An 18,004-nucleotide genomic window follows, 5' to 3' on the forward strand; every position below is an offset into this window, starting at 1 on the left:
TTTTCAAGAACATCTCCCAAGAGTAGGTCCGGTTGAGGTTGTTCCGGTTCTCTTTGATGGGATAAGCATACAAGTGGGTGGCTAAATTGCCACGTAAATCAATCACTTCATAGAAGGAGTTGGTTACTTCATTTCAAGTGCGATTTTTTCCTCCCTCGAAGATGATGACTCTTCGGGATAGCATTCAGAGCTTCAAGCGTCTAGAAGGTGAACCAATCCATGAAACTTGGCTGCGATTGAAGAAGTTGGTGCGTCAATGCCCAACTCATGGCTTGCCTGACAGCATGTTGCTGCAGTTTTTTTTCCGGAGTCTTTATTCGGTACATAAGGGTATTGCTGACCAACGTTCTCCGGGAGTTTTGATGTAGCAACCTTATATGATAGCGACTCAGCTCTTGGATGGCATGACTGCCATAAACAGGGCGTGGTATACCCAGAGCAGCCTATAGTCCTAGCACCTCCTGTACAGGGTCCTCCTCCCAAGTCAATGAACAAATTAAAGACTGAGGGGCTAAGGTCAATTATTGAGGAGAAGCATTTGTCCACAGATAGGATAATTGACAGGTACCCAGAGATAATGTGCTGCATAAAGTCACACAAGGTCTAGCTATTCACTAGACCTCGAGGATCTTATATCCCAAATTAGGTATGGGAATCTACATTGCTTATGGAGCATTGATACCACAAAGAAAGAAGCAGGCAGCAGTATTCCAACTGGGTGATCATGTAATTGTCCGGGGCAAGAAAGTGTTCTATGACATTACTACTATTAATGAGGTTCTGGAGTGCACTAACAACATTGATGACGCTCTCCAGTATAGGATGAAGACTAAGTCCTTTGAGGGAATAAAAAGTTATGTCGCCCTTCTCATAGGTGATGGCACTCCAAGGTGGTTAGAGGAAGGGGTCCTGATAGAGAAGAGGGACTTACATGTAGTTGCTAGATACTGGTTTGGATTTATTAGGAGTACTGTTATGCCATCCTTGAATAAGTTCGTCCTTCGCCACTCAAAGGTAGCTTGTCTTGGAACGATCATTGCAAGGGAGCCAAATAATTTGGGATGATCGTTAAGTAGGAGATGGTCATGAGGTCCAAGAAGCGCCATACCTCACTTCCCTTCCTGGTGTTAATCACTGAGCAATACAAACTGGCTCGGGTTCCTAGAGATGAAAAGAAGGATGTGGAAGTGATTCCCACATGCTCTACCGATATTAGGAGGATCGAGGCGGAGAATCTAAAGGATCAGGTGGAGAAGCAGGCCCGGTGGACTCTTCCCTGGTTGTGGACACATACCCACTACATGCAGAGGCAGTTTTTCCTACTCTGGCCCCTCAGCCTTCAGGTACCTCTACTGTTGCTCCTTCTGATACTTCAGGTTCTTCTGCTGCTACACTACCTCCTAGACATGCTGTTGTTGTTTCTCGAACTCCGGTCACTCAGGCTTCTATATAGAGAATGGGCAAGCTTGTCCATTATGCTGATCATCGGGCTTCCAGACTCGAGAACTCCATTCTGGGCATGATCTTGACTGCCCGAGCTGATGCTGTGACAACATTGAGCGCTGCCATTGATGCCCTTGTGGCAACGATATCGGTGTGTGAGCGTGGCCAAAGGGACACCGAAGAGGTGACAACTTTGAAGGCCGTTATTGTTGTTTTGAGAAGTGATGTGGATCAGCTGACGTCCACCGACATGCCAAAGATTTTTGGGATGGTGGAGATCCCAGATGTGCCAGATAAGCATCTAGCTACCACCGGAGATAAGTGTAGAGTTGAGGAGACAACTAATATGGAGTTTGAGGCGGAGACTGATGAGGAGATAATTGAGGTGGTTGAGGAAACTTTGTATGAGGGCCTTACTGAGACTGAGGAGGCTATGGTAGATGAAGTTGTGCAAGCTTATTTGTTGGATACACCCTTGGCAGATCCTAGTGCAGTTGCTATTCCATCTTAGGTGACTCCGGGAACTAATACCCAAGTCCATATTTATGCACCGGGCTCTGATGTCTAGACAGATGGAGTGACTGAGTAGATATGATCCCTTCTTTACCTCCCTTTCTGTCTTAGTTTTGTTTTGAATTTTCCTCTTGCTAATCATAGTGATACTTACTTAATTATAGTTTTTCTTTGCTTGTTTGTGTGTGAAAATAGGAAGTATGATAGTGAACGGTAGCAATGGCAGCCAATGGCCATCAAGATGACATTGGAAACCTTAACGATGTCAACGAGCCTAATGCTAATGACTCCCATCTTCTGGGTGGTATTGGTATCATTCACTTTCCTCCGGCCGAAGGAAATAAGGTTTTCTACATCACAAGTACTATGTTGCAACTCTTGCAACTAAAAGGGCTTTTCAGTGGTTTGGCTCATGAGGATTCGAATGACCATATTAGAAATTTCGTGGGTGTATACGGACCGTTCTTCTTCAAGAACATCTCTAAAGAGTAGGTCCGTTTGATTTTGTTTTTGGGGGTTGCGGGGTTGAATTCGAGATGTTGGACTGAAAGTTGGCACGTTGGGTCGTTTGGCGAGCTGGGTCGAGCTCGCTGAACCACTCAATGCTTCGCCGAAGGTCCCCTCTCACCCTTAATTTCATGCTATACTTGTAGTTTGACTCTTTAATCTTGGGTAGAAGATTGACGCGCCGAAAGAACTCGTTGACTCGCCGAAAGTCCTCTTGTTTGCCCTTTGCCTCCACCCATGTAGATTAAATTGTACTGTAACTTTCAGTACGCTAATCCTTGCTCACCGAATGATGTCGATGATCCGCCAAAAGGTTTTCCCATCGTCGACTTGCAAAAATTATTTTGAGAATTTTGAGCCAATTCTTTCGGCGAGCCCGATCTAGTTCGCCAAAGTGATTTGATGACTTGCCGACCTGTTCGATGAGTCTGTCTGCAATTATCCTGATGGTTTGTATACATGGCTAGACCAAAGGTTGCAGGTAGAAAAATGTCACCCCGAAAGAAGGCTTAGTGGGTAACACAAAATGAGGATGCAGCCGCATCTAGGGTCAAGGCCACCACACTTCCCATGACTCCTCAGGCCACCATTTCTCCTACTCTAGCCCCAGAGCAGGCTATAGTCCTAGCACCTCATGTACAAGGTCCTCCTCCCAAGTCAATGAACAAATGAAAGACTGAAGGGCTAAGGACAATTATTGAGGAGAAACGTCTATCCACGGATGGGGCAATTGACAGGTACCCAGAGATAATGTGCTGCATAAAGTCGCACAAGGTCCAACTATTCACTAGACCTCGTGGATCTTATATCCCAAATTGGGTATGGGAATCTACACTGCTTATGAAGCATTGATACCACAAAGAAGGAAGCAGGTAGCGGTATTCCAACTGGGTGATCATGTAGTTGTCCGGGGCAAGAAAGTGTTGTATGACATTACTACTTTTAATGAGGTTCTGGAGTGCACTAATAACATTGATGTCGCTCACTAGTATAGGATGAAGACTAAGTACTTTGAGGGAATAAAAAGTTAGGTCGCCCCTCTCATAGGTGATGGTACTCCAAGGTGGTTAGAGGAATGGGTCCTGATAGAGTAGAGGGACTTACATGTAGTTGCTAGATACTGGTTTAGATTTATTAGCAGTACTGTTATGCCACCCTTGAATAAGTTCGTCCTTCGCCACTCAATGGTACCTGGTCTTGCCACGATCATTGCAAGGGAGCAAATTAATTTGGGGATAATCGTTAAGTAGGAGATGGTCAAGAGGTCCAAGAAGCGCCATACCTCACTTCCCATCCCGGTGTTGATCACGGAGTTATGCAGATTGGCTCAGGTTCCTAGAAATGAAAAGAAGGATGTGGAAGTGATTCCCACATCCTCTACCGATATTCGGAGAATTGAGGCGGAGTATATAAAGGATCACGCGGAGAAGCAGCCCTGGTGGACTCTTCCCTGGTTGTCGACACAAACTCACTACCTGCAGAGGCAATTTTGCCTACTCTGGCCCCTAGGCCTTCAGGTACCCTTTACTGTTGCTCCTTCTGATACTCCAGATTCTTCTGCTGTTGCACTGCCTCCTAGACATACTGATGTTGTTTCTCGAACTCCGGTCACTCAGGCTTCGATACTACGGATGGGCAAGCTTACCCATTCTGCTCATCGAGCTTCCAGAATCGAGAACTCCATTCTAGGCATGATGCAGACTGCCCTAGCTGATGCTGTGACAACATTGGGCGCTGCCATTGATGCCCATGCGGCAACGATATCGGTATGTGAGGGTGCCCAAAGGTACATCAAGTAGGTGACGGCACTGAAGGCCGTTATTGTTGTGTTGAGGAGTCATGTGGATCAGCTGAAGTCCACCGACATGTCCAAGATTTTTGGGATGGTGGAGATCCCAGATGTGCCAGATTAGAGTCTGGCTACCACCGGAGATAAGGGTAGAGTTGAGGAGACAACTAATCTGGAGTCTGAGGCAGAGACTGATGAGGAGATGCTTGAGGTGGTTGAGGAAACTTTGTATGAGGGCCTTACCGAGACTGAGGAGGATATGGTCGATGCAGTTGTGCAGGCTTCTTTGGTGGATACAGCCTTGCCTGATCCTAGTGCAGCTGCTATTCCTTCTTAGGTGACTCCGGGAAATGATACCCAAGGCCATATTGATGCACCGGGCACTGATGTCTAGACAGATGGAGTGACGGAGTAAATATGATCCCTTCTTTACTTCCTTCTCTGTCTTACTTTATGTTTTGAATTTTTCTCTTGCTATCATAGTGATACTCACTTAATTTTAGTTTTGCTTTGCTTGTTTGTGTGTGAAAATAGGAAGTATGATAGTGAGCGGTAGCAATGGCAGCCCATGGCCATCAAGATGACATTGGAAACCTTAACGATGTCAACGAGCCTAATGCTAATGACTTCCATCTTCTTGGTGGTATAGGTGTCATTCGCTTGCCTCTGGCCGAAGGTAATACAGTGTTCCACATCACAAGTACTATGTTGCAACTCTTGCAACTATAGGTTCTTTTCATTGGTTTGGCTCTTGAGGATTCCCATGAGCATATTAGAAATTACGTGGGTGTATGCGGACCGTTCTCCTTCAAGAACATCTCCCAAGAGTAGGTCCGGTTGAGGTTATTCCGGTTCTCTTTGATGGGAGAAATATGCAAGTGGCTGGCTGAATTGCCACATAAATCAATCACTTCATGGAATGAGTTGGTTACTTCATTTCAAGTGCGATTTTTTCCTCCCTCGAAGATGATAACTCTTCGGGATAGCCTGACAACGTGTAGCATAAAGGTGTTGCTGACCAACGTTCTTCAGGAGGTTTGATGTTGGAACCTTATTTGATAGCGGCTCAGCTCTTGGATGGCATGACTGCCATAAACAGGGCGTGGTATACCCATGAAGACGAGGTCGTCCCTCTCGCGTTTAAATTGATCAACAACAAATGTAGAAAGACCAAGAGAGGGACAAGAACATGGCCAAGATCATGACACAACTTGACATTTTGTCCAAAAATGTAATCGGGGACGTTGCTTGAGCTGTCAATGTCGTGGGTATCGGGTGTGCTAATCATGAAGAGGCAAAATTGGAAGCTTTGTGCAATGAAGAGGTGAATTTCCTAGCCAACCAAGGCAGTTGTTATCGTTCAAACTAACCAAGGCAGCGTGGTACCCAAGGTTGGAGCAGGGATGAAGGTTGGAAAGATCGTGACCGAGAATGGCGGGACCGAAACCCCAATTTGAAGGATGGGGAGAAAGATTGATATGTGCCTCCCCACGAGCGCCAAAAGCCAAAGGATTTAAAAGGTGGTTGGTCTAAGGATATGTTTTCTCGTATCCTCAACAAAGTTGAGTGGTCAGACAAGATCTTGAAAGAGATGAAACAATGTGTGCCGACCCTTAGCCAGACCATCACTTCCCATTCAGTGTAGATGGAGTAGTTGAAAACCCAAATGGGTCATATCTCGTCCTATATATACACGAGACAGCAAGAGGGGTTGCCTAATGACACTATGGTTATCCCCAAGAATGAGGTTTGAAGGTGAACTTGCGTCGTGCCACAAATGTTAACTAAGGAGCTTCTTTGGAGGCAACCCAAGTTTTATTTTCTTTCTTTTTAAGTTTGCAATAATGGTAAGTTGAATGTGTATGTCAAAGTGTGTGAAAAGTGCAAGTTGGCGAGCTAGATGTCTAGTCGATGGATCGCCGAAGAGGTCGGCGACCACAACCCAGACCGTCGTTGGACTAAAGACAATTTTACATTGGAGTCTATAAAACTCGGTGAGCCAAGGAAATTATGGCATGTCACCGACCAGGTCGGTGATCGCGATCTTAACCGCCGTTTATACCCCCACCTCAACTTAAGGTCCTCAAAAACCTGACGACGTAAGTGAACATTTGGCGTGTCGCTGAGTGGGTCAGCGAGCACGATGAACGTCCCCTAATGGGTGAGAACTGGACGATTTTTAAAAGGCCAAAGGTTTAAACTTCCAACTTTTTCACTTTCCCTTACTTTTGAACTTCACAAACTCACACCCACACTTTAGTTTCAATATTTTTTTTGTATTTTAGAGTATTTTAGTCATTGATTTATGCTCGGATTAGGACTACATTGCCGACTAGCATTTCAATCTTTTCTTTATCGGCATTTAAGGTTGGGTCATTTGGCGAGCTGGGTCGAGCTCGCTGAACCACTCGATGCTTCGCCAAAGGTCCCCTCTCATCCTTAATTTCATGATATACTTGTAGTTTGACTCTTTAACTTTTGGCGAGAAGATTGACGTTGCCAAAAGAACTCGTTGACTCGTCGAAAGTCCTCTTGTTTGCCCTTTGTCTGCACCCATGTAGCTTAAATTGTACTGTAACTTTCAGCAGTCTAATCCTTGCTCACCGAATGATGTTGATGATCCGTCAAAAGGTTTTCCCATCATCGACTTGCAAAAATTCTTGTTAGAATTTTGAGCCAATCCTTTCGGCAGACAAGATCTAGCTCGCCAAAGTGATTTGACGGCTTGCCGACCTGTTCGATGAGTCTGTCTGCAATTATTCTTCTGTGTTGTTCATTGAAATATTTCTAACTTTTTCCTGATGGTTTGCAGACATGGCTAGACCAAAGGGTGGAGGTAGAAACATGTCACCCCGAAAGAAGGCTAAGGGGGTAACACTAAATGAGGAGGCAGCCGCATCCAGGGTCAAGGCCACCACACTTCCCATCCCTGGTGGGAAGGGAAAAGTCAAAGTGAAAGCACCAGCGCCACCGGAGGTCAGCTCTGATAGGGACGGTGTATGTGCCACCCACCTCACTACTTCTTAGAGTGAGGGTGAGCACCAAGAGCCTCAAATTGTAGCTTCAGATGATGATAAGCTATTAGCGGGAAAGAGGGCAGACCTACAGTCCTAGAGGATAAATGATCCATCTAGGATCAGGACTCCTCAGGCAACCATTTCTCATACTCTAGCCCCAGAACAGGCTATAGTCCTTGCACCTCCTGTACAAGGTCCTCCTCCTAAGTAAATGAACAAATTAAAGACTGAAGGGCCAAGGACAATTATTTAGGAGAAGCGTCTATCCACGGACGGGGTATTTGACAGGTACCCAGAGATAATGTGATGCATAAAGTCACACAAGGTCCAACTATTCACTAGACTTCGTGGATCTTATATCCCAAATTGGGTCTCGGAATCTACACTGCTTATGGAGCAATGATACCACAAAGAAAGAAGAAGGTAGCGGTATTCCAACTAGGTGATCATGAAGTTGTCCGGGGCAAGAAACTGTTGTATGACATTACTACTATTAATGAGGTTCTAGAGTGCACTAACAACTTTGATGACGCTCACCAGTATAGGATGAAAACTAAGTACTTTGAGGGAATAAAAAGCTAGGTCGCCCCTCTCATAAGTGATGGCACTCCAAGGTGGTTAGAGGAAGGGGTCCTGATAGAGAAGAGGGACTTACATTTAGTTGCTAGATACTGGTTTGGATTTATTAGCAGTACTGTTATGCCATCCTTGAATAACTTCGTTCTTCGCCACTCAATGGTTGTTTGTCTTGGCACGATCATTTCATGGATGCAAATTATTTTGGGGATGATCGTTAAGTAGGAGATAGTCAAGAGGTCGAACAAGTGTCATACCTCACTTCCCTTCCCGTTGTTGATCATCAAGCTATGCAGACTCTCTCAGGTTCCTAGAAATGAAAAGAAGGATATAGAAGTGATTCCCACATCCTCTACCGATATTTGGAGGATTGAGGCGGAGTATATAAAGGATCAGGTGGGGAAGCAGCCCTGGTGGACTCTTCCCTGGTTGTGGACACATACTCACTACCTGCAGAGGTAATTTTACCTACTCTGGCCCCTCGGTCTTCAGGTACCCTTTAATGTTGTTTATTCTGATACTCCAGATTCTTCTACTGCTACACTGCCTCCTAGACATGCTGATGTTGTTTCTAAAAGTCCGGTTACTCAGGCATCTATACTACGGATGGGCAAGCTAGCCCATTCTGCTGCTCATCGGTCTTCCAGAATTGAGAACTCCATTCTAGGCATGATGCAGACTGCCGTAGCTGATGATGTGACAACATTGAGTGCTGCCATTGATGCCCTTGCGGCAACAATATCTGTGTGTGAGCGTGGCCAAAGGTACACCGAGGAGGTAACGGCACTGAAGGTCGTTATTGTTGTGTTGAGGAGTGATATGGATCAGCTGAAGTCCACCGACATGTCCAAGATTTTTGGGATGGTGGAGATCGCAGATGTGCCAGATAAGCGTCTGGCTACCACCGGAGATAAGGGTAAAGTTGGGGAGACAACTAATCTGGAGTCTGAGGCGCAGACTAATGAGCAGATGCTTTAGTTGGTTGAGGAAACTTTGTATGAGGGCCTTACTGAGACTGAGGAAGCTATGGTAGATGCAGTTGTGCAGGCTTCTTTGGTGGATACACCCTTGAATGATCATAGTGAAGCTGTTATTCCTTCTTAGGTGACTCCGGGAACTGATACCCAAGGCCATATTGATGCACCGGGCTATGATGTCTAGACAGATGGAGTGACTGAGTAAATATGATCCCTTCTTTACCTCCCTCTCTGTCTTACTTTTGTTTTGAATTTTGCTCTTGCAAATCATAGTGATACTTACTTAATTTTAGTTTTGCTTTGCTTGTTTATGTGTGGAAATAGGAAGTATGATAGTGAACGGTAGCAATGGTAGCCAATGGCCATCAAGATGACATTGGAAACCTTAACGATGTCAATGAGCCTAATGCTAATGACTTCCATCTTCTGGGTGGTATTGGTGTCATTCGGTTGCCTCCGGCCGAAGGCAATACGGTGTTCCACATCACAAGTACTATGATGCAATTCTTGCAACTAAAGGGTCTTTTCATTGGTTTGGCTCATGAGTATTCCCATGAGCATATTAGCAATTTCGTGGGTGTATGCGGACCGTTCTCCTTCAAGAACATCTCCGAAGAGTAGGTCCGGTTGAGGTTGTTCCGGTTCTGTTTGATGGGAGAAGCATGCAAGTGGCTGGCTGAATTGCCACGTAAATCAATCACTTTGTGGAAGGAGTTGGTTACTTCATTTCAAGTGCAATTTTTTCCTCCCTCGAAGATGATGACTCTTCGGGATAGCATTCAGAGCTTCAAGCGTCTAGAAGGTGAACCAATCCATGAAACTTGGCTGCGATTCAAGAAGTTGGTGCGTCAATGCCCAACTCATGGATTGCCTGACAACGTGTTGCATAAATGTGTTGCTAACCAACGTTCTCTAGGAGGTTTGATGTACGAACCTTATATGATTGCAGCTCAGCTCTCTGATGGCATGACTGCCATAAATAGGGCGTGGTATACCCATGAAGACCAGGTTGCCCCTCTCGCGTTTAAATTGACCAACAACAAATGGAGAAAGACCAAGAAAGGGACAAGAACATGGCCAAGATCATGACACAACTTGACATTTTGTCGAAAAATGTCATGGGGGCTGCTGCTTGAGGTGTCAATGTCGTGGGTATCGGGTGTGGTAATCGTGAGGAGGCAAAGTTTGAAGCATTGTAAAATGAAGAGGTGAATTTCCTAGCAAACCAAGGTAGTTGTTATCGTTCAAACTAACCCAGGCAGTGTGGCAACAAAGGTTGGAGCAGGGATGAAGGTTGGAAAGGTCGTTACCGAGAATGGAGGGACCGAAATCCCAATTTGAAGGATCGGGAGAAAGATAGATATGTGCCTTCCCACGAGTGCCAAGAGCCATAGGATTTAAAAGGTGGCTGGTCTGAGGATATGCTTTCTCATATCCTCAACAAAGTTGAAGGGTAAGACAATATCTTGAAAGGGATGAAAGAAGATGTGCTGACCCTTAGCCTTACCGTCACTTTCCATTCAATGTCGATTGAGTAGTTGGAGACCCAAATGGTTCATATCTCGTCTCATCTATACACGAGACAACAAGAGGGGTTGCCTAATGACACTATGGTCAACCCCAAGAATGAGGCTTGAAGGTGAACTTGCGTCGTGCCACGAATGTTAACTAAGGCGATGCTTGGGAGGCAACCCAAGTTTTATTTTCTTTCTTTTTTAAGTTTCCAATAATGGTGTGTTGAATGTGCATGTCAAAGTGTGGAAAGTGTGTGAAAAGTGCAAGTTGGCGAGATAGAGGTCTAGTCAATGGATCGCCGAAGAGGTCGGCGACCCCAACCCAAACCGCCGTTGGACTAAAGACAATTTTACATTGGAATGTATAAAACTCGGTGAGCCAAGGAAATTTTTGGCAAGTCGCCAACCTGGTCGGTGATCGCAATCAAAATCGCCGTTTAGACCCCCACCTCAACTGAAGGTCCTCTAAATCCTGGCGACGTAAGTGAACATTTGGCGTGTCGCTGAGTGGGTCGGCGAGCACGACTAACGTCGCCGAATGGGGGAGAACTGGACGATTTTTAAAAGGCCAAAGATTTAAACTTCCAACTCTTTCACTTTCCCTTATTTTCAATCTTCGCAAACTCACACCCGCACTTTAGTTTCAATATTTTTTCTATTTTAGAGTATTTTAGTCATTGATTTATGCTCGGATTGGGACTACATTGCCGCCTCGCATTTCAATCTTATCTTTATCGGTATTTAAGGTTGGTTTTCCGAACCCCAAGTTTAGTTTTGTCATTTTGTACTCATATGCAAATGATCTTATCTTGTTGTCGTGTGTTGGGCCTCTCTGATAGTGTTAGTATGTTTGTGTGCTTGTTTTAATTCGAATACCTTGCCCGTATTTCCTTTAATGTTGAATTCCCATAATTTTGTGCCTTAAAATAAATTAAATCTTGTGTGTTTGTGCTTGAATGTTGTTGAGTTTAGTCGGGTGAAGTCTAAGTAACCCATATTTGTGCCAAATGACATAATTTTCCCAATGATAGAGTGGGTGATGTCATTTTTAAGGGTAAAAGTCATCAAATGACCAAATTTGGCATAACCAGGAGAAGTCTTAAGTATCTCGGTGTAATGGGTGTTATGGATCTTAGTTTAATTTGAGTAGTGAATGCTTTGATTTTGTTTTTGGGAGTTGCGGGGTTGAATTCGAGATGTTGGGCTGAAAGTAGGGACGTTGGGTCGTTCGGCGAGTTGGGTCAACCTCGCCGAACCACTCGATGCTTCGCCGAAGGTCCCCTCACACCCTTAATTTCATGCTATACTTGTAGTTTGACTCGTTAACTTTTGGCATGAAGATTGCGGTCTCCGAAAGAACTCGTTGACTCACTGAAAGTCCTCTTGTTTGCCCTTTGTCTGCATCCGTGTAGCTTAAATTGTACTGTAACTTTCAACGGGCTAATTCTTGCTCACCGAATGATGTCGATGATCCGCCAAAAGGTTTTCCCATCGTGGACTTGCCAAAATTCTTTTGAGAATTTTGAGCCAATCCTTTCGGCGAGCCCGATCTAGCTCGCCAAAGTGATTTGACGACTTGTCGACCTGTTCGATGAGTCTGTCTGCAATTATTATTCTGTGCTTTTCATTGAAATGTTTCTAACTTGTTCCTGATGTTTTGCAGACATGGCTAGACCAAAGATTACAGGTAGAAACATGGCACCCCGAAAGAAGGCCAAGGGGGTAACATTAAATGAGGATGCAGCCACATCCAGGGTCAAGGCCACCACACTTCCCATGACTGGTGGGAAGGGAAAAGACAAAGTGAAAGCACCAGCGTCACCTTAGGTCAGCTCTGATAGGGACGGTGTATGTGCCACCCACCTCACTACTTCTTAGAGTGAGGGTGAGCACCAAGAGCCTCAAATTGTAGCTTCAGATGATGATAAGCTATTAGCGGGAAAGAGGGCAGACCTACAGTCCAAGAGGATAAATGATTCATCTAGGATCAGGACTCCTCAGAACTGGACTGATGAGGAGATGCTTGAGGTGGTTGAGGAAACTTTGTATGAGGTCCTTACTGAGACTGATGAGGCTATGGTAGATGCAGTTGTGCAGGCTTCTTTGGTGGATACACCCTTGGCTGATCCTAGTGCAGCTGCTATTTCTTGTTAGGTGACTCCGGGAACTGATACCCAAGGCCATATTGATCCACCGGGCTCTGATGTCTAGACAGATGGAGTGACTGAGTAAATATGATCCCTTCTTTACCTCTCTCTCTGTCTTACTTTTGTTTTGAATTTTTCTCTTGCTAATAATAGTGATACTTACTAGATTTTAGTTTTGCTTTGCTTGTTTGTGTGTGGAAATAGGAAGTATGATAGTGAACGGTACCAATGGCAGCCAATGGCTATCAAGATGACATTGGAAACCTTAACGATGTCAACAAGCCTAATGCTAATGACTTCCATCTTCTGGGTGGTATTGGTGTCTTTCGGTTGCCTCCGGCCGAATGCAATACGATGTTCCACATCACAAGTACTATGATGCAACTCTTGCAACTAAAGGGTCTTTTCATTGGTTTGGCTCATGAGGATTCCCATGAGCATATTAGCAATTTCGTAGGTGTATGCGGACCGTTCTCCTTCAAGAACATCTCCTAAGAGTAGGTCCGGTTGAGGTTGTTCCGGTTCTCTTTGATGGGAGAAGCATGGAAGTGGCTGGCTGAATTGCCACGTAAATCAATCACTTCGTGGAAGGAGTTGGTTACTTCATTTCAAGTGCGATTTTTTCCTCCCTCAAAGATGATGACTCTTCGGGATAGCATTTAGAGCTTCAAGAGTCTAGAAGGTGAACCAATCCATGAAACTTAGCTGCGATTCAAGAAGTTGGTGCGTCAATGCCGAACTCATGGATTGCCTGACAACGTGTTGCATAAAGGTGTTTCTGACCAACGTTCTCCGGGAGGTCAGCTCTAATAGGGACGGTGTATGAGCCACCCACCTCACTACTTCTTAGAGTGAGGGTGAGCACCAAGAGCCTCAAATTGTAGCTTCAGATGATGATAAGCTATTAGCGGGAAAGAGGGCAGACCTACAGTCCAAAAGGATAAATGATCCATCTAGGATCAGGACTCCTCAGGCTACCAATTCTCCTACTCTAGCCCCAGACCAGGCTATAGTCCTAGCACCTCCTGTACAGGGTCCTCCTCCCAAGTCAATGAACAAATTAAAGACTGAGGTGATAAAAACAATTATTGAGGATAAGCGTCTGTCCACGGATGGGGTAATTGACAGGTACCCAGAGATAATGTGCTGCATAAAGTCACACAAGGTCCAACTATTCACTAGACCTCGTGGATTTTATATCCCAAATTGGGTTTGGGAATCTACACTGCTTATGGAGCATTGATACCACAAAGATATCGGTGTGTGAGCGTGGCCATAGGGACACTGAGGAGGTGACGACACTGAAGACCGTTGTTGTTGTGTTGAGGAGTTATGTGGATCACCTGAAGTCCATCGACATGTCCAAGATTTTTGGGATGGTGGAGATCCCAGATGTGCCAGATAAGAGTCTGGCTACCACCGGAGATAGGGGTAGAGTTGAGGAGACAACTAATCTGTAGTCTGAGGTGGAGACTGATGAGGAGATGCTTGAGCTGGTTGGGGAAACTTTGTATGAGGGCCTTGCTAAGACTGAGGAAGATATGGTAGATGCAGTTGTGCATGCTTCTTTGGTTGATGCACCATTGGCTTATCCTAATGCAGCTGCTATTCCTTCTTAGGTGACTCCGAGAACTCATACCCAACTCCATATTGATACACCGGGCTATAATGTCTAGACTGATGGAGTGACTGAGTAGATATGATCCTTTTTTTTTACCTCCCTCTTTGTCTTACTTTTGTTTTGAATTTTGCTCTTGCTAATCATAATGATACTTACTTAATTTTAGTTTTTCTTTGCTTGTTTGTGTGTGAAAATAGGAAGTATGATAGTGAACGGTAGCAATGGCCATCAATATTACATTGGAAAACTTCACGATGTCAACGAGCCTAATGCTAATGACTCCCATCTTCTAAGTGGTATTGGTGTCATTCGCTTGCCTCCGGCCGAAGGCAATACGGTTTTCCAAATCACAAGTACTCTGTTGCAACTCTTGCAACTAAAGGAGCTTTCCAGTGGTTTGGCTCATGAGGATTCCCATGAGCATATTAGAAATTTTGTGGGTGTATACGGACCGTTCTCCTTCAAGAACATCTCCCAAGAGTAGGTCCGGTTGGGGTTGTTTGGGTTCTCTTTGATGGGAGAAGCATGCAAGTGGTTGACTGAATTGCCAAGTAAATCAATCACTTTGTGGAAGGAAATGGTTACTTTATATCAAGTGCGATTTTTTCCTCCCTCGAAGGTGATGACTCTTCGGGAGAGCATTAATAGCTTCAAGCGTCTAGAAGGTGAACCAATCCATGAAACTTGGCTGCTATTCAAGAAGATGGTGCGTCAATGCTCAACTAAGAGCTTGCCTGACATCGTGTTGCTGCAGTTTTTTTACCAGAGTCATGATTCGGTACATAAGGGTATTGCCGACCAACGTTCTCCTGGAGGTTTGATATAGCAACCTTATATGATAGCGGCTCAGCTCTTCGATGGCATGACTGTTATAACCTGGGAGTGGTAAACCCATGAAGACCAGGTCGCCCCTCTCACGTTTAAATTGACCAACAACAAATGGAGAAAGACCAAGACAGGGACAAGAATATGGCCAAGATCATGACACAACTTGACATTTTGTCCAAAAATGTCATCGGGGCTGCTGCTTGAGGTGTCAATGTCATGGGTATCGGGTGTGCTAATCGTGAAAAGGCAAAGTTTGAAGCTTTGTTAAATGAAGAGGTGAATTTCCTAGCCAACCAAGACAGTTGTTATCGTTTAAACTAACCAAGGCAGGGTGGTACCCAAGGTTGGAGCAAGGATGAAGGTTGGAAAGATCGTGACCGAGAATGGAGGGACCGAAATCTCAATTTGAAGGATGGGTAGAAAGATAGATATGTGCCTCCCCACGAGCGCCAAAAGCCAAAGGATTTAAAAGGTGGCTGGTCTAAGGATATGCTTTCTCGTATCCTCAACAAAGTTGAGTGGTCAAACAAGATCTTGAAAAAGATGAAAGAATATGTGCCGACCCTTAGCCAGACCGTCACTTCCCATTCAGTGTCGATTGAGTAGTTGAAAACCCAAATGGGTCATATCTCGTCCTATATATACACGAGACAGCAAGAGGGGTTGCCTAATGACACTATGGTCATCCCCAAGAATGAGGCTTGAAGGTGAACTTGCGTCGTGCCACAAATGTTAACTAAGGAGCTTCTTTGGAGGCAACCCAAGTTTTATTTTCTTTCTTATTAAGTTTGCAATAATGGTATGTTTAATGTGCATGTGAAAGTGTGTGAAAAGTGCAAGTTGGCAAGCTAGATGTATAGTCGATGGATAGCCGAAGAGGTCAGCGACCCCAACCCAGACCATCGTTGGACTCAAGACAACTTTACATTGGAGTCTATAAAACTCGGTGAGCCAAGGAAATTATTGGCAAGTCGCCGACCAAGTCGGTGATCGCGATCTGAACCGCCGTTTAGAGCCCCACCTCAACTGAAGGTCCTCTAAAACCTGACGACACAATTATTACTCTGTACTTTTCATTGAAATGTTTCTAACTTTTTCCTGATGTTTTGCAGACATGGCTAGACCAAAGATTACAGGTACAAACATGTCACCCCGAAAGAACGCCAAGGGGGTAACACTAGATGAGGATGCAGCCGTATCCAGGATCAAAGCCACCAAACTTCCCACGACTGGTGGGAAGTGAAAAGTTAAAGTTAAAGCACCAGCGTCACCGGAGGTCAGCTCCGATAGGGACGGAATATGTGCCACCCACCTCACTACTTCTTAGAGTGAGGGTGAGCACCAAGATCCTCAAATTGTAGCTTCAGATGATGATAGCCAGTAGCGGGAAAGAGGGCAGACCTACAGTCCAAAAGGATAAATGATCCATCTAGGATCAGGACTCCTCAGGCCACCAATTCTCCTACTCTAGCCCCAGACCAGGCTATAGTCCTAGCACCTCTTATATAGAGTCCTCCTCCCAAGTCAATGACCAAATTAAAAACTGAGGGGATAAGGACATTTATTGAGGATAAGCGTCTGTCCACGGATGGGGTAATTGACAGGTACCCAGAGATAATGTGCTGCATAAAGTCACACAAGGTCCAACTATTCACTAGACCTCATGGATCTTATATCCCAAATTGGGTTTGGGAATCTACACTGCTTATGGAGCATTGATACCACAAAGATATCGGTGTGTGAGTGTGGCCAAAGGGACACCGAGGAGGTGACGACACTGAAGACCGTTGTTGTGTTGAGGAGTGATGTGGATCAGCTGAAGTCCACCGACATGTCCAAGATTTTTGGGATGGTGGAGATCCCAGATATGCCAGATAAGAGTCTGGCTACCACCGGAGATGGGGGTAGAGTTGAGGAGACAACTAATCTGGAGTCTGAGGCGGAGACTGATGAGGAGATGTTTGAGCTGGTTGAGGAAACTTTATATGAGGGCCTTGCTGAGACTGAGTAAGCTATGGTAGATGCAGTTGTGCAGGCTTCTTTGATGGATGCACCCTTGGCTTATCCTAATGCAGTTGCTATTCCATCTTAGGTGACTCCGAGAACTGATACCCAACTCCATATTGATACACCGGGCTATAATGTCTAGACTGATGGAGTGACTGAGTAGATATGATCCTTTCTTTACCTCCCTCTTTGTCTTACTTTTGTTTTGTATTTTGCTCTTGCTAATCATAGTGATACTTAGTTAATTTTAGTTTTTCTTTGCTTGTTTGTGTGTGAAAATAGGAAGTATGATAGTGAACGGTAGCAATGGCCATCAATATTACATTGGAAAACTTCACGATGTCAACGAGCCTAATGCTAATGAATCCCATCTTCTGGGTGGTATTGGTGTCATTCGCTTGCCTCCGGCCGAAGGCAATATGGTTTTCCACATCACAAGTACTATGTTGCAACTCTTGCAACTAAAGGAGCTTTTCAGGGGTTTGGCTCATGAGGATTCCCATGAGCATATTAGAAATTTCGTGGGTGTATACGAACCGTTCTCCTTCAAGAACATCTCCCAAGAGTAGGTCCGGTTGGGGTTGTTTGGGTTCTCTTTGATGGGAGAAACATGCAAGTGGTTGACTGAATTGCCAAGTAAATCAATCACTTCGTGGAAGGAGTTGGTTACTTTATATCAAGTGCGATTTTTTGCTCCTTCGAAGGTGATGAATCTTCGGGGGAGCATTCAGAGCTTCAAGCGTCTAGAAGGTGAACCAATTCATGAAACTTGGCTGCTATTCAAGAAGATGGTGCGTCAATGCTCAACTAAGGGCTTGTCTGACAACGTGTTGCTGCAGTTTTTTTACCGGAGTCTTGATTCGGTACATAAGGGTATTGTCGACCAACGTTCTCCTGGAGGTTTGATGTAGCAACCTTATATGATAGCGGCTCAGCTCTTCGATGGCATGACTGTCATAACCAGGGATTGCTAAACCCATGAAGACCAGGTCGCCATTCTCACGTTTAAATTGACTAACAACAAATGGAGAAAGACCAAGAGAGGGACAAGAACATGGCCAAGAT

The 18,004-nt window shown here is 44.9% G+C and overlaps 2 protein-coding genes across 2 annotated transcripts; both read left to right on the forward strand.

Annotated features, from left to right (window-relative positions):
* The first annotated feature begins 1,456 nt into the window (after positions 1-1,456).
* On the forward strand, positions 1,457-1,954 carry LOC125812389 (uncharacterized). The gene has a single exon (XM_049491893.1). It carries the CDS (start codon positions 1,457-1,459, stop codon positions 1,952-1,954), a length of 498 nt encoding a protein of 165 aa, XP_049347850.1.
* A 14,641-nt stretch (positions 1,955-16,595) lies between these two features.
* LOC125812390 (uncharacterized) lies at positions 16,596-16,943 on the forward strand. Its single transcript, XM_049491894.1, has one exon. The coding sequence runs from the start codon at positions 16,596-16,598 to the stop codon at positions 16,941-16,943; it is 348 nt and encodes a 115-aa protein (XP_049347851.1).
* Positions 16,944-18,004: the final 1,061 nt, after the last annotated feature.

The sequence above is a fragment of the Solanum verrucosum genome, unplaced genomic scaffold (assembly GCF_900185275.1).
Source record: "Solanum verrucosum unplaced genomic scaffold, falcon-dt-bn FXZP01000209.1, whole genome shotgun sequence".
Classification (NCBI taxonomy): Eukaryota; Viridiplantae; Streptophyta; class Magnoliopsida; order Solanales; family Solanaceae; genus Solanum; species Solanum verrucosum.